General features: G+C 39.5%; 1 protein-coding gene across 1 annotated transcript in view; it reads left to right on the plus strand.

Annotated features, from left to right (window-relative positions):
• The window catches only part of SYNE2 (spectrin repeat containing nuclear envelope protein 2), a 199,346-nt gene that overhangs the window by 38,814 nt on the left and 136,593 nt on the right, over positions 1 to 23,939 (plus strand). The window contains exons 14-34 of the mRNA XM_075150894.1: positions 352 to 508; positions 2,194 to 2,290; positions 2,436 to 2,623; positions 2,793 to 2,957; positions 4,253 to 4,426; positions 6,240 to 6,398; positions 6,669 to 6,842; positions 7,639 to 7,773; positions 7,931 to 8,086; positions 8,808 to 9,019; positions 9,300 to 9,375; positions 10,510 to 10,628; positions 11,236 to 11,359; positions 12,240 to 12,397; positions 12,851 to 12,998; positions 14,193 to 14,791; positions 15,662 to 15,841; positions 16,827 to 16,977; positions 19,943 to 20,101; positions 20,776 to 20,937; positions 23,366 to 23,467. Coding sequence (XP_075006995.1) covers positions 352 to 508; positions 2,194 to 2,290; positions 2,436 to 2,623; positions 2,793 to 2,957; positions 4,253 to 4,426; positions 6,240 to 6,398; positions 6,669 to 6,842; positions 7,639 to 7,773; positions 7,931 to 8,086; positions 8,808 to 9,019; positions 9,300 to 9,375; positions 10,510 to 10,628; positions 11,236 to 11,359; positions 12,240 to 12,397; positions 12,851 to 12,998; positions 14,193 to 14,791; positions 15,662 to 15,841; positions 16,827 to 16,977; positions 19,943 to 20,101; positions 20,776 to 20,937; positions 23,366 to 23,467 — 3,595 coding nt within the window. The remainder of the gene's footprint in view (positions 1 to 351; positions 509 to 2,193; positions 2,291 to 2,435; positions 2,624 to 2,792; positions 2,958 to 4,252; positions 4,427 to 6,239; positions 6,399 to 6,668; positions 6,843 to 7,638; positions 7,774 to 7,930; positions 8,087 to 8,807; positions 9,020 to 9,299; positions 9,376 to 10,509; positions 10,629 to 11,235; positions 11,360 to 12,239; positions 12,398 to 12,850; positions 12,999 to 14,192; positions 14,792 to 15,661; positions 15,842 to 16,826; positions 16,978 to 19,942; positions 20,102 to 20,775; positions 20,938 to 23,365; positions 23,468 to 23,939) is intronic.

Consider the following 23,939-nt stretch of genomic DNA (forward strand, 5'->3'; position numbering starts at 1 on the left):
TTAAAGACACTGAGATACACAGGTTGGGCAACCCCATATATCTGTTGGAGGATATTTTCAAAAATGCACAGTGAATTGTGTCTGTAACCTGAGACCCTTTGACATACAGATGGAAGATGGCCCTTTTCTGGGCATTTAAGGTTTTTCATAAATTGAGCAGTCTATATTGACTCAAAATTGTTGCTACTTAAAAAAAATGAACTGCTGTTATCTTAAAATTTTACTCCTGTCATAATAAAATAATGTTTACATATATGTAGATCTGAGCTTTTAGGCTAAAAATCTTACACATTAATGCCTTCTATATCCAATGATTTTGAATCAACTTCTGGAACATTTCACTGTTCGCAGATTCAGCAGTATTCGTTTCACAAACTCCAACACCTTTCTTGAATACCACTATGGACTATGCTCAGCTATTGCCAATGAGGTGATGTTAAAGCTAAATATCTGGGACATGAAATATGGGACAAAAGAGTCCGTGGAATCACTGCTGGAAAATTGGAATGTGAGTTTGAAATACATGTATCACACCCTGACAATAATTCTTCTTCTCCACCTCTCTGATTCAAGTTGTGTCTGTCCTCATCTGAAGATACTACGAGAGTTGGTAGAAGCATGGTAGACTTGTGAGATCTGGGATTTATGCAAAGACATCAGGTGGACTTTCACAGAAGCTTTCTTTCCACCCCACATCTTCCCATTTTCCTCTGAATGAGAGTTCTCTCTTCAGTTTGGAGAAATAGAGCGAGCTGTGACTGTTTGTAATTTTCTTTCTGCCCTTTTTAATTCTTTTTTGGGAAGATTTGTTTCTTTCTAGACTATTCATAGGGCCAGCAGAAGCAGCCCTTCCTTAACTCAAACCTCTCTGGGGTAGTTCAGTATCTTCGAAAGTTTGCTATCTTCGAAAACAACCACTATGCACAGTGCTGGCTAATACTGCCTTTTGCTGTTGCCTCTTCCTGTTCCAGCTTCCTTACCTCCTTATGCTTCGTGGTGAATATGAATTGTCTTGTTTTGTTATATTTTGTGCTTAGCTCAGCTTCTGGGCTCAAGTTATTAAAATTATGCCACATGTAGGCATATGGGAGGTGATGGATTACCCTACCCCAAATACCCCCAAAAAGATGCATCAAGAATAGGGACAGAGAGGTTAAAATGCTGATGCCATCAATTTTGCCGCATCTCCAGTTAATGGGACTCCTCCTGAATTCCATCTTGGTGGAGTTTCTAAAGAGTTTCTCAGAAGCTTTTCAGGCAAATCCCTAGTTAAATTAGTGGGAATTTCACCAGCATCAGAACTGTGGAAGGAGGCAACAAGAGTTTGTATAAAATACCAGTTTTCCTGAGCAGTATTAGCCTTACCTTGTGGTGAGATGGGAGTACAGAGTTAATCTGTGCTGAGTTTCGTGATTCAGTTGGTTTCATAAATACTTACTATCATGTTATTTCTACAGTTGTGGTTCATGGTCTTTCTCAAGCTGATAGAATATAGAGCTTTCCCTGGGAGTTTAAGGCTTCTTCTGGTCCCATGATGTGCAGTCCTGGCTGAGTAGTGGTGGGGTGGCCCAGGTTTGTCATGGCCACAGGAGAGGTTGTTTTGTAGCTTGTTAGATAGGATGTTTGTAGGAGTGGGGAGCTCTGGGGTGAGATGCACTTCAGACAGAGGGGGGCTGAGGATCAACCCTCTCATTCCCTGTGTGAATGTTCAAAGCACAAGTCTCCTCCTCTGCTCCCATTTCTTCCTCTCACCCTTTCTATCCCCAGTTTGGATCTTACTTGATCTGTGGCAGGAACTAGGCACATTGATATTTCTGTGCGTACAGGGAAACCTACCTTTCACTTTTTTGACTTATGTGACTAAATTCTGCCTGACTTGTTCTAGATGCCATTGCTCTAGGGCCTTAACTTTTTGAAATAAACAGTCCTGACTCATGCAGGGCTGTGACTCAGGCAATAGCATTCAGGAGTTAATATTCCCATTTAAGTTGCTATCTGCACGAGCAGAAAAAGAAGAACACGTCTATTTCAGACTAAAGGCTGCAGATGAGTTGCTGGATGGGCTTTGGTCAGTTCACGTTTAACCTGCAAGTTGTAGGCTCATATTGAAAAAAATGTATCCAAAGCTGCATTTCCTACCTAGTTTTATGTGGGTTAGTGTTACCCATGCCAATTACTTTTCACTTTGGGCAGAATTTCATTGAAGAAAAGAGACTTGAAGCGCAACTAGAAACTGCTACTCACATCTGCGAAGATTTGAGAAACAAAAACATACGCAGTCCTGACTTAGGTAAGTTTGTGCACAGAAACTGATATGAAGACCTCTATTTTGAACTGATGTGCTGTCACCAGTTTTAATTCCCACTTATGTTATTTGTGTAAAATAACCTCTCTGTTTCCAAATGTGTAATAATATTCCCTATTTGATGTCCTAGCTGGAGATCCTCAAGAAATTAACAAACTTTTAAAGACAGTGGAGTCAAAGATTTCTATGTGCAGAGACTATATTTCCAATGTAAATACCACCCTACAGAAAGTCCTGTCTTCCTGGAGTAATTATACAGAAAACATCTACTTACTAAAGACATGGCTGGAAGAAAAACGAAATGAGCATCCCAAAGAGGTATGTGGTTGGATTTCTCTTTGTAATGACAGACGGAGATACTTGGAAGCCTCCTGGAAGGAAAGCATTATACATGACAGTGGTGGTGGTTGTTGCTTTTCTGTTCCTCATTTTGGAAATAAACTTTTGGCAGGGTTCTGCTTTAAATGATTTCAATGCCTCTGTCTAGATCCCTGCTGAGATCCTGGCAAAGTGGAATTCAGTTCATGGTTCCTTAAATGAAGCTGGAAACTATCTCATCGAAGTCAGCAAAGAGCAAGTTGGATCAAATATTGCCAAGGAGCTGAAGAAACTGAACAGGAGATGGGCTAAGTTCATGAAGAGGACACACTTTGTAAGTTACTAGTTTCATGTGACTCTTTTGCTATGCAGCCTTCAAAATCATATTTTCTAGACTTATCAGCTTGCTAATCAGAGGTTAATAAATGTTTCAGTCAACTCAGTATTGCCAGTTTTAAAACAGGAGGAACAGAGAATATGCAGAGGCATCTCATTCTTAAGTCTTTGTGCTCAGTTAAATGCTCTTTATGACATAATGGAAAATATTCAATTTTTTAAATGGAAATTTTAAAACCACTTATAAAAGGAAATCTTATTGCAGGATAAAGCTCTTTATTCAGTTCTAGAGATGGAAGTAAGCAGTTTGTTAAGAGCTTGTGAGCCTTTGCTAAATTGTATAATCTCTGCCTCAGCTAGTAGACAGTAATTATTGCTGCATAGATACTTCTAGGGTTGTGCAACTTTAGACCAGCTCACTTGACAGGTTTTTAGGCTGCTGTAAATTCCTATACAACCTGCTTAATATTACATTTCCTAGAACGCTTTCACAAGAATGACATTTTCACTTTGCCTGGGAATATTAGAGCTCTTAATTTTCTAAGTCGAGCCTTTCATTGACATTTATTAAAGGTACTGCCGTGACAATAAACGGTGGCAAAAAATTACAGCATTTTTGTCGGAGATGAGCTTAATGAGAATGCAAGAAGATCAAAGGAAACATGTTCCCAAGAGTGAGGGAATTCCGGAGTTTCCTAGAAAAACCCTCTCTAGTAAGAGATGCTTTTAGGAAATATATTCAGAAAACAGAGATAAAGAGGCCTCTTGCACCCTTAAAAGGGCTTAAGGACTTCAGGAGTTATTTTTCTGGCATTGCTTTGGACATTATGGCTGTAATATATATTATATTTATTTTTATATATAAAAAGGCAAGGGCATATGCTTGAGCTCTGGCCTGTGACTGCTAGTACCGTTAAACTGTTAGCACGCTCCCTGGTCTTGATTTGACCAACACCAGCTATTGTTCTCTTGGACAATTCCCTGGCATAGCCTGGGGGATGCTGCAGCCCAGGAGTTATTCTCCATACTAGTGTGGCTGTGGCTGCTTGCTTATAGCGGAGGGAGCAAGCCATATGGGCACAGGTTGTGCTGTCCCATCTGCTCTCGGGGTTGAAGAACTGAGCCTCACATGGTTTTTTTACCGTATGTTTGGCATTTATTTCTCCTTCAATCCCTGTTGGGTGCAAAAGCTGGGAAGTAACCTAACTGGTGATTGTATGTTACAGGAGGGTAGTGGAGAGACGAATGAACTGATGACGGGCATGAACATCTTACCCTGCTCTTTGTTTATAGCTTGGTGAAGAGAGCGCAGATGCTGCTGAAAAGACCAGGGAGCTTCCAGGGAGCCTGGAGAAAATTGAAGAGCTCCTTGGAGGGGTGGACAGCTGGGCAGCAGAGGTTGGATGCCTGCTTGGTGAGATCAGTCATGAAGGGCCTCTGCAACCTGAGATGGAGGAACGTTTGCAGGTGAAAATGGAAATACACTGCTTAAAATACTTTTTCATCAGATTCTCATCTTTCAGCACAGATTCATGGCTGGGGTAAAATGAGCCATCATCAGCAAAGCAGAAATGAATGTGGATTTTGTGCTGTAACATTGGTAAAAAGTCAAGGCAATGCTAGTGTTTTGATGTTATTTCCCAGGATTGCGCCCAGATGAGCAATAAATGAATCTTCCAACATCAGTGTGTCCAGAGGACAAGAAGGTGCCAATCAAGTGCTGTTGGTGCCACTGATTAACAGCTTGCTCTGGAGTGATATTAATTACTCCCTGTCCAGCACAGCATTCACAGCAGACTAAAACTTTGCAAGGTGCCGAGTTGAGAATTTCTCCTGGTCATACAGTACTTTCTATCATCTACCCTGCAGTGCAGGGAGGAGGTTTGGGACAACTTGGCTGTATTCAAGGCTTACCTTATTACCTGGAATACTTGAAGTATTTTCAGCAGCATGCTGGGTAATTTGTGCATCTCAGCTTATAGGCAGTTGCTCTAAACATCCACAATGAGCACTGATGAATTTCTTGTTACTTCCACTAGTCTCTGTTGTTTCCCATGTCTCTCTGTCAGGGATTACTGTTTCCCCCCCTCCAGCAGATGGCAGGTGGAAATATGTGTATTTAACTCAGCAGCTTCAGTATGAAGTCTGATTTATTTTCTTCACCTGCCAGTGAAGGTGAGACTGAACAAAGATGCCAAGCTTTGCACTGGAGAAGCTAAAGCACTGTCTTATGTTGCCTTTTGCTATTTCTGCAACAGGGCCAATATAATCTAACTGTAGGAAGGTGACCACCAGAAGGAGGTTTCATTGGAGCTCTTCTGTCTAAGGGCTAAAATTAAACATAGATTTTCTTTGCTACGTTAAATCCACCTACAATAACTGTGAACCAGTTATTTTTTAGTTTACTTCTGTTTTGTGTTAGTTTACTTCTGTTTTGTGCCTTCTTGCACTGTATTTAGTTGACAGAATTAGGAGTGTGAGCCTATGAAAAGAATCTATTCATCTTTTTGTAATTGTGGGCATATGTTTATTAAATAAGCCTCATTTTGCAGTGTGACACTAGTTTGTTAAAAACAACGAAGTAGCAAAAGACACCGTGAAATAAAGCCTCTAAAAATGTGACTGGTATTGTATCTCCATGTCTGTGAGCAGAAGAGATCAGGTTGCTTATTACCTGTGGTACAATAGGTCGAGATCCAGAATAAAGCACTGATTATCATTAGAAGAATGCTAATTGACAACTTCAAACAGGAAAACGTGTTGAATATTTATAGATCAAAACAGCTATAATAACTCTATTTCATGATAAATATTCAAATATGGCACACTACCTTTGCATGCAAAATACCCAGCTGCTTCCTGCCTTTTAGTACTGAATACCGCAAGAAAATCTGAGCCTTGATATGTGCTTACTTTTGGATGACTTCATGATCAGATGATGCATATCCAAATGTGTGGTTTGTACATTCATTTGGAAAGCTGTTTGGATGGGAGAGCGTGTTTAAAAAATACTTCTAATTGGCTCTGAGGCAAAGACATGGGAGATATCACATTGACAGAAAGACTGTTTCAGCAAACAGAATCCCCTGTGGATGGCAGCAGACTTCTTTCTCGCTACACAGAGATTTTACAGTGCAATACACTTACCATGATTGGAATATAAGGTTTTTCCTTGACCAGATATTGACCATCCATGATCAAGGCTGGCTTTTTTATTCAGTTCCTTTAAACAAAAAGACATAAATACTGTAAAAGCTTCTAATGCTTTTCATTCAACCAGATCTTGGCTGCAAGGGGAACCTCATGCCAAGAACAAGTTATGGCAGCTGAAGATATATTGCAATCCCTGACGCAAAATGTTTCAAGTCAGGTGTCCCAACAGCATTCTCACACCACTGGGCTGCAGGCACGAATTAAAGAAACCAGAGACAAAATAGAGGTACTCCTTTTTTGTTGTTATTGTACTTTATACACACAGACATCTCTAATTTTAGCATTATGTGATTAGGAAGACTCCTTTTCATTCATGTAAAATAAAAAAGGGTTTATACTATTGGAATCCGTCTCCCAGATTCTTGCCAGGGCAAAAACTAGAACATTTCAAAGATCAGTATCTCAACTCGAAAAACTTAAGTGATGCTATGAAGCAATAGGTTTCTGTAATTACTGACACTCAGGCATGTTCTGAAAAGAGTCTCTTTCTTCCAAGGCTGTCATGGGTGACATGAACAACATTTTGTCCAAATCTGAGAAGAGACCCTCAGAGAAGGAGGCTTTGCTCAATTTTGAAGAATCCCAGAAAGAACTTGAGGCCTCCATTTCAAAGGCTGTGCAACTTGTCAGTCAAAAATTAAGTCCTGAAGAATGTATTTCAAGATGTGAGGTGGGTTTGTTTTCTGAGCCAGCTGAATTTGAGTATTTCTTAGTGCTATTTAATATCTAAAAGGCTACAGTACCACAGTGAGAAAAATATCAGAATTTTTTTTTTTGGTAGCTATTAATACTTTTCTCAGCTTTTTGATTTAGCACTGTTAGCATATATTAAGTCAGCAGACAGCTTGAATGAAGAAATGTAAATCTGTATGGCAGTTTATTCAGTGCCCTGTCTTAACTGAAATTACTCCATCATCCCATCAGAACTCATCGTGTTCTGAACTACAGCAATTTTTTTTACCTGATTAATAATTAAGATTCCCATCAAGAATCACATGCTTGAATTCTTGGGCAGGTTTTTAAAGTGTGATTATAAATACTGAATCACCTCTTTTTGCTAGTGGCTAACTGGTAACAAAGTGTCTGATCTCAAAATCTGGATGTCTTAAAGGAGTCCTTAGTGAGGTATGAAAAATGGAAGTGCCAAAAATCTGTGTTGCCTCATCTTGCACAGCGAGTCCTGGGCGGCCGTGTGCCAGGAGCAGTGCAGAGCCTCGCTCACTCCCGGCCATCTCATAGGGTCCCATCGCACTGATGCAGACCTTTCACCTGCTCTCTGACAGGCATGCGACATGGCCACGTATATGCCCTAGAAATGATGCAGAGTTCAGGGACCTTAATCTTTCTCATACATGCAATGTATACATGCGTTATACATGGCTTTTGTATGCTACTGATGTAATTTTATTAGGTAAATAAGCTACATTCAGTTCTGTTTATTTTTCGTTATGATGCTTTTCTTGCAGGAAGCTTTTAATGCTCTGGACAATAAAGTTCTTGACAAATTTTTGAAAGCAGCTGAACAACTGAAAAATATTTCATCTGATTGTGAAAAGCTGGTAGTGGAAGAAAAGAGTAAAGATATTCGTAAAAGATGGGAGGTGAGATAATACAGGAAGGAGAATCCACTGTCTGTTCTCATTAAGCCTGGCATCTTTGAAAAACAATTTTTTTTGTCACAATGTGTTCTGAGGTTTTTATTTGCTTTATAATACCATCTCACCATCTCACAGGGATAATGTATTTTGAATTTTGCAGGCAGTTCATCGTGAGATTATATCCTGTGTCCAGCTCATAGTAGAAAAGGAAAAAAAGAAATTTAACGCAACTTTAAAAAAAATCAATAAGCAATTAGGCAAAGAGAAGAAACTCCTAAGTATGGACAAAACCAAAGGGCTCATCAAGGAACATGAGGTACCTGCCACACTCCTTTTCTGCTCACCTACATCCCTTTGTGAATGATTGTCTGTCCTTCTTGCTCCTTTTTAGGTACATTATTGCAGCCTGTGTTTGTGGAACAGGGCCACCCAAATTATTTCTTTAGCTTTTCTGACGGCAGATACTAGCCTCCTTGCAGACTGTTAGAATTACCTCCTTCTTACATGGATGGTATCTTTTTTCCATTTTTTTTTAAAGACAACCTTGAAGCATTAAAACAGATTTAGCTGTGCAAAGTGTAAAAATAAGAAATGATTATGTCTTCTGTGACTCCCTTGATTTGTTACAGTTGCATAGATGGTGTTAGATGCCTTCAGGTGTGTCATGGTTTAACCCCAGGCAGCAACTAACCACCACACAGCCGCTCGCTCACTCCGCCCCGGTGGGATGGGGGAGAGAATCAGAAGGGACCAAAAGTAGCTAAAATTGTAGTAACATAATGAATTTCAAAATCAAGCAAGAGTCAGTATAGTCTTGTGAATGCAGCTGGGGAACATGTTGCCAGAAATCCTAATTCCTTTCCTGGCTCTATTTGAAAAAGAATTGAGGGAAAATAAATGTTTCTTTCCTGGTTTGACAGCTTACGCTTTAAGTGCACTCATCCAAGAAAACAATGGAAATAGAAAAAAATGTATGAGAATAATTACATATCGTTATGACTTAACATGAATTTATTATATTGTTTTTCTTTGTTTAGGCCTTTTTTTCACATGAAGGCAGCCTGAGGGAACTCAGCAAGTCATTAGAAGACCTTAAAATATTGGGAAGACTATCAGAAGAAACTGTCCCAGGCATACAGACACTGACTGCAGACTGTGAGCAAAAGCTAGAAAAGCTTCAACAAGTTGTGGCAGATACTTACACGGCCCTGCTGTCTCGCACTGGGAAAGGACAGTCATCTAAGAAAGAGTGGGTGACTGAGTGCATGATGTGTTGTAGATTCATAGAAATCAGATATATGGATAAATTTTGTGATACTGTAAATATACTACGAGGTACGTTACTATGTACATTACTATGGGCAACTGTACATTTAAACATTTAAATTACATTTAAACATAAGCTAGCAAGTACATGTTTGATTACCCTTCATCACAGCTGCAGTGTTTTTGATCATTAGCCAGGATTTCTTTTTTTCCCTTTGTATTTCATATTTTGTTCTTAAGCTGAAATTTCTTTTAAACCATAGGAGCTCCATTGTTGCTTCTGAGAATGGAGAAAAGCCTGGTTCTTCTCAACAAATTGATATCCTTTCAGTACGAGAGGTAAGAAGCGCATACTTACTGTTAGAAAACAGTGCTCTGCCTAGGGGAGATCACTGGCAAAAGGAAAAACTGATTATTTCTGTTACTTATTTCTATTACTTTTTTCTTATTTGGTAGGACCTCAGGCCTCTGGTCAGACATTAAAAACCTATTGCACTTGGGAATGTAGACTAAGTAAATATTAAAAAGTAACATGCAAGGAACAGCACTAGGCATCCTGAGGAGACGTGAGTCTCCAACCTTGCATTGTATTTTGCTAAAGAGTGGGTTTCAGCTGGAAGAGTCATGTGTGAAGCTGTGTTCAAGTGCAAATCCCTCATAGCATCCCAGTAATATGGAGATGTTTCAGAGGACACAGAGAGGAAAAATAGTGAAGAGTTGGAGGCATTTGCTTTAGAAAAATACAGGGAAAACCAGAACACACGTAACTTCTCAGAAATAATTTCAGAGAGATAAGATACTGCAGTTCATCATTTGGATGCCACAGAAGGTGTCTCGTTTAGGATAAACATTCATGCAAGTAAGGCTGCAGACAGCTCATCAGACAGCCTCCAGACTGGTGATTTACAGGAAGGGACCCATTGCATTTACATGAAGTTTGAAGATATGTAGAAATTGGCTATTATCAAGGGAAATCTCTTGTAAGGGTATTAATATTGTCCCTGATACAATCATGAAATCTGTTCTCTCATGGATAATCACAGTATGAATATTATAACTAACATCAGCCAGCCTCAAACTGAGGAGTAGAGTATATCCAGGAATCAAGAGCGAGAGACATGCGAAGGCATCTGGTCTAAGCAGCCTGACAAAAGCTGCAGAAGACAGTGCCTTGTGGTTGCCCAAGGATGTCCATGGAGCTGCAGCAAAAATTTACACAAGTGGATTGTGCTTGCCAAAGACCCAGTATCTGTGAAAGGAATGAATGACCTGGCTGCAAGTGTTCAAAAATTTGCTTTTTTTGTTCATGATTGTTTTAAACATGTCTTGTATTCATGAATGGTATCTCTCATCTCCTTTGGGACACATGAAGCAATTGGTTTTTTTGGAAGTTCACAGATGTCTGTTAGTATTCACTATGTATTGACACCGATGATGCAGAGGTCATTGTTACCTTTTTTTATTTTTACTTAGACCTCAAGACCTGCTGCAGATATAGTTTTGGAACCAGATGTGAAACATCACAATGGAGAAAGCTATGCAAAGACATTTGAGGAAGACAGTGATTTGCCCATACCAGCTTTATTAGAGAGGTAATTTTTTAAGGATAAAATGCATGTATATTGAGATGGTACTATGCTAGACATTCATAAATTAATTGAATGTATCGAACATAGGGTGCACTTTTGCTATGCAGAACTCTGTTCTTGTTCTCCTAAAGTTTACTTAATATTGCTCTGTAATTAATAAGGAAGCACTTAGCATTTAGCACATAGTAGCTAAATGCTTCAAACATGAGGATTTTGTAGCAAGAACACTTAGAGCTAGAAAACTTTTTCTTCTGCTCTTTTCTTGGGCCAGAAAAATCTGTATCTGCCTTACTAAAACTTCAAAGATTGCAAAATAAAAAAGTGTCAAATTTTTAAAGAACTGATATTTTTACGGTTGTAAAACTGAATTTAGAGAATGCAGGCAGGCATTCATACTTGAAATACTTGAAAGCCAGGTGAGCAATTTCTCAGCTCTTTTATATATTGCTCATTTATACCCATTCATTTGGGACTTAGGTAAAAATATGCATTTGCAATAGACTGTGCTTATTTTATACGGTAACCTATTGGCCAGCAAGTCCCAGGCCCTGCTATGTTCCACTAAATTAGAAGTAATATTCTCTCTGAAAGTGATTGCATCTTTCTTTAGCTATAACACACAAAGAAGTAACCTGGAGGACCTTTTGGAAATCAGCAGAGATAAAGTAGCATCTGGCTTTACTGATGAAATAAAAGGCACTTCATGCCTTCAGAATAAGCTGCTTGAACTACAGGTAAGTATTAATCTCTTAAAAACATACTTGGTGCCTAAATTGTTATTTGCTCATGTAGAGCCCTCTCCTCTCTGTGTTATGTGTATTGCCAAGGGAAAAGGAGCATCCTTACAATCAGGTTTATTAGAAGTAGAAGGGAAATCAAGGGGTTAGCATTAAGCAGAACTGCATTCCTACTTAGCTGTGGAGTTTTGCAAGTGTTGCTGAAAGAATAAATCGGTGGCTCTCAGTTTGTGATCTGCAGGCTGAAATAGGTCTAATGGAAAAAATAACTGTGGAAAGCAGCTTTTTTGTCAGCAAGAGTGGTAAGTGAGGGACCATGGTCAGGGCTGAAGGAGTCATCAGAGTTGAACGATCAAATGGCAGTGGTGTATGTGCAGAATGAAACTGTTCCAGGACTTATAACTTGATCATGTTTGTGAGAACCTTAAGGGGATGATAAAAGGCACATAACTGATGTTGGAGAATTTATTACTGCAATTTTTCAAGTCCTTGCTTGAAAGGAGTACAAAGGTTATCTAGCATCTCAGAACTTTGTTCAGTTCTACGTTTGTTTTTTGTTCTTTTGAACATAACTAAGTTGACATATTTTCCATTCATTCTTTTAGTAAAAATGTCTGAAACATATTTATTGAACCTTTTACAAAATGTAGTGAAGGCATATGTTTGACATGGAAATTTTCATCATAAAAAGTTGGTAGAGATTTGCATGCAGCTAAAAATGGAGTCTTAAAGAAAAAGAAAGCAATAAATACTCTTACTTTCAGGTGATGTTTTCACTTTTTCTGCAGAGACTCTTGTGACTGTAATTTTATGAACTGTCCAATCCAATGAGGAATACAGTGTCATATAAATGCAATTAACGCTGCATATCTTTTAGGTGATAGAGAATGAAACCAATTCTGGTTGGACACAATTGGAAAACATCTCATCTACCTTAGAAAACCTTGTGGATGAAATGCAGCAGGCTGCTCTCTCTGAGACGAGAAGCAAACTAAAAGGAGAATGGAAAGAGCTTCAGGATATTATAAGTACCAGGTATAAAATAACAATTAATTATATTAGCTAAGGAATAGTTCATTGTAATTAATGTGTGTATTGTGAAGGGAATAGCGTGCGTTACAGAAAATAGCTGCGCATTTTTAACCTTTTTTTTAATTGCATAAAATTAAGCTTTTCTTAATTATACTTGGTTCATATATACATTGCAAATAGTGTGAATCTCTCCAAGAAGCACAGAGCCAGATCTGTGTAACATCACTGTGCAGTATTCCCATGTTTACTGTTATTTCCTTCAACCTTTTGGTTAAATTCGCTGGGATTCACGCTGCTTTTCTTATTTATCAATGGAAAAACTCCTTTGACCTCAGGAGGAGGATTAGATCTGTTAGACAGTCAATTATATTATCTTTGTGGCTTTTTGTGCTGTAAAATGTTGAGTGTCTTTTCTTGCTTGCTTTCCCAGTTCATGTTTTGTTACCTTTCTTGTAGAACAAACTCTTTAAGGACTGCTTTGGAAATTGTTTTGCCAATAGAAAACGAATCCATTCTTCTATGTGAATTAGATCAGCGCCTGAAGAAAAAGGACATCCAGCAGTTTAATCTGACGAATAGTGATCTTGCTTACAGGGAACTAAAGGTAAGAGAAAATGCAGAGACCACACCCTAGCCAGAATAGTTCTTAATATGTCTAGAAGTTAGGGAACTTAATGGAATTTTCACTCAGAAGTTTGGGACTGCTCACAAGACTTCCCAAACCTTCCAATGTCTAACAGCATTTTTCTCCCTTTGCTTTAAATGTCATTGTTCCTGTAGAGTCAGCCAGGGACCCTCAATAGGCTCTACTGTAAAAAGCATAGTTGTGAACGTTTCGTCTTAGGTTAGGACTTTCCAGATTGACACCGTTCCTACCTGGCTTTATATCACTTTGTGGAGTCATATACATAATGTGGTGCTAATTTGTGAACTAAGCTAAGCTGCCTTGTGTCACATCTGCTGAGGTATCTATCTGAGCACACCCCAGGATGGTTTTGGAAGCTCTGCATGTATGCAGTAACTTGTTCACCTGCTATCAGTATCTTATGCCTAGGCTCTGGTCTGTCTATTAGGCAGGGTGAATATTGTTTTGTTTCTGATACGCACTCCGTGTTGAACACGCTGACTGCTACACAGAACTGAAAGTTTGCATTTGTCTGCCCTTGGCTCTCAAGCTAAGTAGGGTTTAGGTCTCTCAAGCTGTAGGGCAGAGAGCATCTGCACTCTCTGTCTGAGATGACTCTTTTTGGCTGGAAGGGCCCTGCATTTTTTCCAGCTCTCTGCACATTTGGAGTTTCACAACACTGACACACTGCTGTTTGTCTGAGGGCTGTAACCAGATAGCATGCAGACTTCACCAAGAGATTCTTAAATGCGTGTAAGTCTCCTCCAAAAGTATAACACGAAGAACTTAAAAGATGGCAGAGTTACAAACATCTATGGGCCCGCCTGTGCTCTGAGTGATCTCCCACTGCGAGAGCCTGCTGGTTTCGCTCCCAGGACTCTCATCATCTTTCTGTCCTTTTTGTCTGATTGCTGGAAAGAGGCTTGGGCTTTCTATAGTGCTGACCAAATTCCCTGTGTGTGGAATACCATTTTATTTGATTTTTCGTCTTTTTCCTTCCCCCCACCAAAGTCCAGAGTAGGAAAAAAGACTTTTTTTTCTTAACCATCCTGTTTAGCATACTTTTTTTTTATTGCAAGTGTAATTTCTTTTTCAGTCCTAGGTTCAGCTTGAATGCAGGGTACAGATTTTTCTTTCGTTTGATATCACTCTTGGTCGTTCTCTCAATTTCAGGAGCTACAGAGATCCATATTAAATCAGATTGAAGTATGCAAACAATTGGAACACCTAGATAGTACAGCAAGAGATGAATTTAATCCAATAGATCTGCAAGCTGCAAGTAAAATTACGATTTACTATCAAAACCAGCTTGAAGAAATGAGCCATAAAATGCAGATCCGTGAGACAGTCCTTAAAGATCTGGAAGCTTTTATGGCCTCGTTGAGGAAGATGCAGTCTTCCATCAAATGTCTCGCAGATCCCTCAGGTCAACCTGAAATACAGGGAAAAGCATTGAGAGAGGCTGCAGAAGAAGTTTCTCATATGGTAGAAGAGGCTAAATGTTTGGATGAACGCTTGAACACAGTTGATATCTGTTTAGAAGATGCTGAATGTGGGAAAAAGACTTCCTGTGAAAATCTTGTTCTGACTTTATCTGAAGAGCTAAATGCGACTTACGATCCCTCAAGTGAACAGATGCTTACAGAGGAAAAAGACTTATACAAGATTTTTTCTACAAAAAATGGTGAACTCCTTAAAAACATTCAGGATCTACGTGACAGAATTAACAAAATAGGCTTGAAGGATCCAACAATTCCAGCTATTCAACAAAGGTGAATTCTTTTTTAAAACTTAATTTCATAATTTCAGTGAACTTAAAGGGCCTGTGGCCCCTTTGCAGTAGAGCAATGAAACTTGAACGTGTCTTGAAGTATCTTGGAGCGCTGAAAGAAGTTGTGGTAAGAAAGAGCTTATGATTTATTCTCTGCCTCACAGCCTAAATAACTTTTCTTTTAAACTTCTATGTATGTGTTTATTTGAAACAGCATTGATGAACTAAAAATAGAAGGAGGTTGATTGTTATTATCATAGTTTTCAGTAAGAAAACTGTCAAACGGAGAGACGGATCTTCTTGCTGAGCACTGACACACATGATGTGAAACTCTGCACTGTAGAAGCCTTGTGTTACTTTACCACACCCTGAGAAAGCCACTAGCATGATTTGTATGTCTCCGATACTGTTTCAGAGGAGCTCTTTGCAGCCTTGCAAAGGATGAATGAACAATTCACTGCTGTTTATGCAGGTGGAAAAAGAGAGGGGAGAGGCATTTATGAGCTGTGACCATTTTTTAAGTTCTGAAATCCCATGCTATGGCATAGCTTCCTTTCTTAGACCATATTTTAAGACAGCCAGAATGCACTTACCTTTTAATAGAAAATAATTCACTATGTTCATACAGACCCTATTGGACTTCAGGATTTTGGATTACTTTCTCAAAGGGCTTAGGTCAGCATAACTCATCTGAAGGACTGTGTCAAATTACATGAACTGAAGATCAAATTAGACTTCTTATGATGTCATTTAATATAGTTGGTATGTGCAGCTCAGGATGAATTTTTAGGGAACTTAATAAGTACATTGGGGAAAAAAAAATCAAAGACTTACTTTAATATAAGGCTGTATTTCATTTTTTCTAATAAAGGGTAAAATCATTAACAGAACTGGAAAAGGAATTGGATTGTACTGCTGTTGAAATGAAATCTATGCGAGAAATTGCTAATAAGCTCTCACAGATCAAAGAGGAAAAAGCAGAAGAAGCAAATGAACAGTGCAGAGTTACAGAGAGGTTATGGGAGGATACAAAACTCTTGCTTGCTGAATGGTAAGGAGAAAAGTTACATTTTAAAGTAATGTTGTACAGGTAAGAAGTTTGCTTGTAAAATGAAACAGCAGAAAAGCATTAGACCATACTTTAAAGTAAATTAAATACTGATACAGTAGCAAATGTTACTATTATGATGCTGTGAACTATCATAATGCCAAGAATTGCACATAGAAGTTTGCACCCAAAGCTCATGAATTTTTTTTTATTTTTAAGACATCACAGTCCCATCATTTAGCAGTTATGCAGTTGTGTGTTGGACTGAATTGGTATCCAAAAGAAAAACCTGGCTGCTGCTGGGAATGATGTGTCTTCTATATTTGCTGTGAATTTCATGCCAGCACATTCAAAAAGAAAGGACAAACTGAAACAAATGGAAGAGGACAGCTGGGAAAACAGTCTCTTATGCAGGAAAAGGAGCTTGGTTTGATAAGTCTGTGAGAGTGAGGACTGGGAAAGGCTATGGTTGATCACCCAAGGCATCTGTCCTTGTCTTATGGTTTTTAAAGATGCCTAGAGGCTTTGCATGGACTGGCACAGTTCTGATTAATCCTTGTGGCTTGCACAGGTGTCAGTGGGAGTAATCTGTTTTTATATTCCACTGAAGGCTGGGCTGAGGTGGTATCTCCCACTGTTCACCACCCAATCTGTTGTGATATCTGCTGGACATTGTATTTCAGTTTACTGGTGACTGAGCTCACCTTTCAGGTAGAGAGTATCATATAAACAGAACTGCTCAGGTCATATCACAGTTAAATGTGAATCAGAGGCATATAATGATGAAGAGCATTTCTGATTCCAGAAACTGTCTAAATACCACACCAGGTACCACACAGTATTCCAGGGTTTATGACTGGTACAGTTTATCTCCCCTTTTCTCTCTTCCAAACTCTCCACATGTTTGAATGTGGGAGAAGGAAGCAGACAAGAGGCTGAGGCTGCTGTTTTATGCTTAGGCCATAAATAATACATCTCTTTTTAATAGCCGGGAGCAGTGTGCAAGGGCTCTGGAGCTCCTGAAGCAATATCAAAGCTGCAAAACTAGTCTGACCAGCATCATCCAGAAACAGGAGATTGTGCTTTCACAGCAAACTTCTTACATGGGGAAGGAGAATTTGAACAGACTAATAACAAAGGTGAGTAACAAGAACTTACTGAAAAGGAAAGAAAAGCCTTTACTGAGAGCTTTCGGGTGTAGGGTTGCCCTTGCACATCCAGCCTTCAGGGCAAATGTTAAGACCTTGCTTTCACTTTGGCTTCCAAAATACATTTAGGGACCATACCCTGGTTTTGTTTTAAGTTAATGTCTAGCTTTGTTTAGTGAATCAAGGTCTTGTTAAAGGGGAGGGATTAAAAAAAAAAACACAACATAGAAAAACTATGATCTAGAATCATAGAATCATTAAGGTTGGAAAAGACCTCTAAGATCATCAAGTCCAACCATCAACTCAACATCACCATGCCCACTACACCATGTCCCTAAGTGCCTCATCTACACGTCTTTTAAATACTCCCAGGGATGGTGACTCAACCACTTCCCTGGGCAGCCTGTTCCAAGGCCTGACCACTCTTTCAGTAAAGAAATTTTTCCTAATGTCCAATCTAAACCTCCCTTGGCACAACTTGAGGCCATTTCCTCTTGTCCTATCACTAGTTACTTGGCAGAAGAGACCAACACCCACGTCACTACAACCTCCTTTCAGGTAGTTGTAGAGCGCGATGAGGTCTCCCCTCAGCCTCCTCTTCTCCATGCTGAACAACCCCAGTTCCCTCCGCCGCTCCTCGTAAGACTTATTCTCCAGACCCTTCACCAGCTTCGTTGCCCTTCTCTGGACACACTCCTAGTATCTAGTATCAATATAAGATGAAATGCTGTCCTACCAAAAGACATGTTAAAATCAGCCATATTCATCCACACCCTTTAGAATATTTCTATATTTTCTACTGAGTTAAAAACCTTACAGTGAGCAGTTTGTAAATATACAAAAATAGCAATTTCATTTGTTACTAAGAAGATACTTTAAAATGTTGTACCGCTTAAGCAAAAATAATAGGTAATGCAACTTCTTGGGGCTGCTTGTTTCTCTGCTGTTGCTGTAGCTTATAACCAAGAATTAGGTCCGTATCCTCTCCTTGCTCGTGTCACTGGGTCCCAGGCAGGGCTGTGGGGTTTGTCTGCACCGTGCAGTGCCGTGCAGAGATCTACAGCTAGCCCCGAGCAAGCAGGATGAGGAACAGGAGCCGTAAGGCTGTGTCAGCATGGCTTATCTGCTCAGAGACTGGGCCATGAGAGATCTATCCTGCTTCCCAGGCTGGAGCTTGCGTACCTTGCTGTGTGTCACTGCCACCACGCTCAGAGACAGCTTGGGGATTGCCAGCATGGTGCTGCCTTGGGGTGTGGACTTCTGGAGGCCAAAATGTTTTTTTGGCCTGATAGTTAATGGGCTGATAGTATTTCCTTGAGCTGGTTACATTTGCAGCATGAATCTCTACTCTTACACTGACTTGGCTGTGTTGCGGTTAGAAGCCGTAACAACATAGCTCAGTATTTGTCCTTTCGCTTCTCCTATGTTACAAACCTACTTAGAAGACAGACCTTGTATATAAGAGCCTTGGCCTCCGTAAGAAACATTTGCTTCGTGGTGTCTTTGATAGCAGTTAAACATTTGCAGTAGCTTTTACGTTAGCTGATGAGACTGAAAGAGCAGGTATTGCTGGACACCCCCTCATTTATTTTAAAGTTTACCACTTTTTCAGACAAAAATTTGACAGCCAGCTGCATTCTTCTATATGAATGCAACCACTAGACATAGTTGTCCACGGCTGATGGATTAGCGAACAGCAGCATGTCCATCGTGACCATTTTACTGTACAGGTTTCACATCTCCTGGCTGGGTTATATAACTGGTTGTTCAGATCCCATTTTTAGGCTTTCTGATGAGGCATCATTCAGGAACATTTGCTCTCAGGCAGTGCCTGGGATGGTTAAATTTAAGAAGGAACGTTAGCGGTTTCTCCCCTCAGGCAAGGGGATGGTGTCCGTGTGTGCCACCCCCCCTTCAGCTGAGGCAGGGTCTTTTCTTGGTTTCCCCAGCGAGACCTCTGGCACCTCGTATCGCTCGGGCTCCTGCTGCAGGGGAGATTGCCTGCACACCCTGGCCCTTGCTTGTATGGGGACCCCCTGCTCTGTTAACAACCCTTCCTCCTCAGCTTGAGTTTTGCAACTCCCACTCTCAGAACTGCGGTCCGCAATAGCTGCGGCATAGTACATGTCCTTGAGTGCTGATGATTTGTTATTTATAATTATATAAAATAGTAACAGAGAAGATTCTCTGCCTTATTCTGGTTTGTGAGTGCTGCTCTGCGTCCCTCCCCTTATCTCAGTGGCTGGCAGTATCTATATGAGAAGATGTGATGCTTGTCTCTGGGAAATAAGGAGAGCTTTTGGTATCAAATTGCCTAACACTAGAGGTCAGTGTTTCTTTTCCAGCGAGCTTCCTTGTTGTTTGTAAACACTGACATTGCAATTAAGCACAAAGAAGCAGTCTAGTGTTTAAATAGAAAGTAGGAAAAAGGGACATGTCAGTTTCTGGCAATGGCATATTTCACAATGGATATGTTTAAGTAGGATTTAGCTTTTTTTAAAAGGAGTTCAAAACCTGCAGATCAGAATGCCAGGTTATATTTTTTAGAGTTGTAAAAGTATCTCAGGTGATTATTACGTTGTGCATTTTATTTCTATAACTAAGGTTCTGCATATGGATGTACAGTCGCCTTGGATCCTGCGATTATGACTTTTAAAGCAAACTGTGGTTTTGGCTCTCTTAGTCAGAAATATATTATCTGTAGTTCCCACTCAGCTGTTTTGCAGCCAATATCAGAATGATATGGATTTCTAACAGGGAAATGTTCCTATCAGCATGGCAGGGATATAACAATACAGTATACATTCCTAGTTTCATTATATTACATAAAATAGATTATTTTGTGTAATGCAGTTGTTTCTCTAAACTAAAAAGAACAGCACATCAGCTAAAAATGTTTTGCTGAATAGTCATAAATAAACATGCTCATAAATATCCATTTGGTCTTTTTTCACAGATTGAAGAGGCAAAAGAGGAATTTAATGATCACTCTGAAGATGTAGACAAAATAAATCAGATCTGCAAAAACCTTCAATTCCAGCTCAATAAAATGAGAAGCTTTGAGGAGCCTCCATTCGAGAATGAGGCTAACATTATTGTGGACAGATGGCTGGATGTATGTAAAAAGTAAATTATCAGGGTGGTCTTATCTGTTATGCATTATAGTAATTGATTCTGACGCGTGTGTAATATTTGGAATAAATTAAGTGCAATATGGCAAAGATTCTTAAGAGATAATTCCAAGTGTTTACCAGAGCAAAGCTTGCAGAGTGTCTATTGGCGTAATGTTTCTGATCTCTCAGGTACTATCATGGATACTCCTTGACAGTAAATAATTCTAGGAAATGCAGAAAGGCAATATTTGTGCTTCCATAACAATTTCTGTGGATTTAGACTTTGGAGACAATCTGGAGAATTACAATGCTGGTGCTTTTGGTGAGAAATGTTTGCCACTATTGATCTAAGCAGTGCATCAATACTGAGATTAGATGGTATTTACTGAGAGTAGATAAACATTAATGAGCAAGGCTCCTTCCTAAACCTGTCTTAAAACTGGCAAGCTGCCGTTGTGATTGGTATGTTTGGCGACATGTGTGGCAGGGATTTAAATATCTTCTCCATGACCAGTTCACTGTGAAGACACATGAGATTTTTTTTCCCTTGCCGCACTTGTTGTTTTTGTGGGTGGTTTCATCTCGCTCCGATTTTATTATGCTGCTTTTGCTTTTAGAATATAACTGAACATTTTTGAAATCTGTGTGTGTTTTCTGTATATAAATCTCATGATAGATCAATGAAAAGACTGAAAACTACTGTGATAATTTGGGAAGAGCTCAGGCTTTGTGGGAAAAACTTCTTAGTTTATCTGGCACAATCGACGCTTGGGCAAATGCAGAACTTAAGAACGCAGGAGACCATTGTCTGACCGAAGAGGACCTTACGCAGTTGAAGGTAATTTGAATGGAAATTTTTTACCCTTAACTTATACTGTAGTGGTGTGAACTTTGGACTAAAAAATACACATGCATAGAAATATCAGCATTGCAAAAGCAGAGGAAGTTGTAACATTTGCAATTGTATCTGCATGGATAGTTTCACTGAAGATATTGCATAATGTATTGGGGATGCAGGTCTTGGAAACTGATAAATAGATAGCGTGTAAGTATACTAAATTGTTTTAAATTAATGCAACACTTCAAATGCTGCTTTAGACTACAAAAGCCTCCTCATTCCTTTGTGCTGCACAAACATACAGCAATGAGAAGGCCTGGAAAGCTTGTAGTCTTAAGTACAGTGGTGCACATATTTCCTTGTGCCTAGAGAAGAAAGGGAAGAGAGTGTGTATAGGCTAATGATTAGTTTTCTAGTTAGAAATTGCCTATTAGTGAAGATACTGCAGCCTCAGAAATGGCTGGGCAATGCACAGTTCAAGAAGAGGTTGCAGAGGTGGCTTATTTGCTCCTGCGATCCTTGTCCCGGTGTGCTCCCTGGTGTAACTTAATGCAGCCTTAATAGTGGCTGGCTGCTACGGGTCTCCAGGGGCTGCACACAGGCAGACATCAACAGAGCCTGGGCTGCCCATGCCCCTTTCACACAGATTATAGCATTAACACTTGGTATCGGGGTGCAGTTGGGTGTAATAACACATGCGCTAGCTCTATGCCATTGAAGAGCCTCACATACTCACATATGGGGGTAAATATTTTAACTTCTGACTTTAGGACCATAATCGACAAGCTGTGCTGCTTTGTTGTGGTTATAGCCAGTACCTACTAAACAAAAATAATATCCTGCTTGAGTGGGGCTGAGACATAAATGTATCCCATATCCGCTTGTTTGAAAATATGCAGGCAGTTTTTTCTCAGTGTTTACATGCTACAAATGCTGTTTTTTATTATGCTTATTTGCAGCATTACTGCTAGTGTTAGCACTGCTCATTTGTTTTAATTTACAGAGCAGTAGAAAGCCAAAGTGTTCTTTGTATATAGATCTTCCTAGTGAAACAGTAGGGTACATGCTGTGCAGAGGTGGATATTTTGTCACATTATTATTGTCTTTACCATTGTATCGTTAGAATTTACCTGGGTTAGTTGAGGTCCCTGAGGGCTCCAGTAAAAATGCACCAGCTGGCAATTGCATCTTAAGAGCCATTTTGTTACCTGGAAACTGCTCAAGCCTGGCATGATGTGACCATGCCTCTGACGTGCCTCTACTGGTGCTTAGGAAGGGCTGTGCTGGTAGTGGCTGTGCTAAGGCTCCTCTGCTGCTCCCATGTGAGAGGATAATTCTGAAAAGAGAGGGGAGGAGAGGGCAAGGGGGAGAGAAACCATGTTTTCCATGAGCTACTATAAAAGCGGAATAGAAGGAGAGGAAACTGAACTCGGTGCATTGGTATTTTTGTAAAATGATTTAAAGTGCAGAGGACGTCAGGTTCATTTATCAATTTATTATTATTTCTTTTGTTGTTGATCCTGAAACATCTCTACATTAATGTTAATTACAAAAAAAACCCCAACTGTTGCAATGTGTATCATGTTACATAGGGTTGAAACCCAGGGTCCTTTGTGACCACCCAGCAGAGCATCGGTGTATGTGCTTTCAAGAAGCCTGTCATAAAAGAACAGAGTAATGAATTATTTGACTGTATGTTTAATTTCAGTATAAATAATGTGAGAGAAGTTCTGCTTTCTGCTGTAGCCAGTAGGCAAATGGGAACTCTTTTAAGGGCTGCAGCACGTGAACGGGCTTTAATGATTGCTTGTAGAGAGACTGCAAAGAAATACTTTGTCCTGGGGGAGTTCGGAATATCGATTTGGGAATATGAGACAATGTGACTATTTTAGATATATCCTGTTTCATAAGTTGAAGCTGGTATTTTACTTTCACATTACTGGCTTGTTCGAAAATCCATTCAAAGCCTTCATATATAAAGGATTTACATCAACAAAGTGCTTACAGCATGTGTTATATTTTATCACATCCCTACCAAAGTGTATCATCAGGATGCCAATTCTTGACTTTAAGTCTATAACATCTGAGAATATCCCTTTTTAATAGAAGCAGCAAGAAATAAATACAAAATTAAGACTATTTTCCTGCAAATTTACTTGGGTTAATATAGAAGTAAAATAATTAAGATTGTTAACTTTGTGCTAGATTTGCATTAACAACTGCTTTGCCTGAGAAACATAGAGTGTTTCTGACTCTAATACAAAAAAATGTCTAAATTCCTAAAATGAAAATCAGGAAATGGACCAGTTGTGGGAGCACTATATGCCAAAATGCAGAATCAGAATATTAGTAATATAATTTTCTAACAGAAACATGGAAATTTAATTTGGGGGAAACACAGTTACCGATGTGTTTTTTCCACCTTTAGGCATGCTTACGAGTCCAAGAGCAGAAACTCCAGAAATTTGACAACACAGTGGCTGAGATAGAAGAACTTCTGAATAGTAATGAACCTCCACTGGAGCTACAGGTATGAAAAAGCTTTTACAGCTAATATGCCAGTACTCATTACTACAGCCCTGCTTCTAGTATCGTCTTTGCCACAATAATTTCTTGGTTTGACTTAAATCTACCCAAAGACAGTTGGAGGCATTTTGTTGGCTATTAGCAGTGATGTTTCATTTGTTGTCTTTCTCAAGCTGTTAGAACCAAACCTGTAATTTTAAACACAAAGGCCTCTCTCAGTCCTGTGCCTTTTAGGGACTTAGACCTGACCCAACTGTTTTGCAGGACTGTTGAAAGAGCCCAATATCAGTGATATCTGGCTTTTAGCTATGGGCCAAGAACAAGGCACAATGGACCTCGTCATCCCTCTGGGGATCTCAGCAACTCAGCATGCTGACTGTCTGTTTTAAACTGTACCTTTACCTGGATATGGCTTAATGTAGCTATTTGCATTGTGTGGTGTTTACTGTGACGTTTTCCTTTGGGATATCACAAGG

This window comes from Calonectris borealis, chromosome 5 (assembly GCF_964195595.1).
Source record: "Calonectris borealis chromosome 5, bCalBor7.hap1.2, whole genome shotgun sequence".
NCBI lineage: Eukaryota > Metazoa > Chordata > Aves > Procellariiformes > Procellariidae > Calonectris > Calonectris borealis.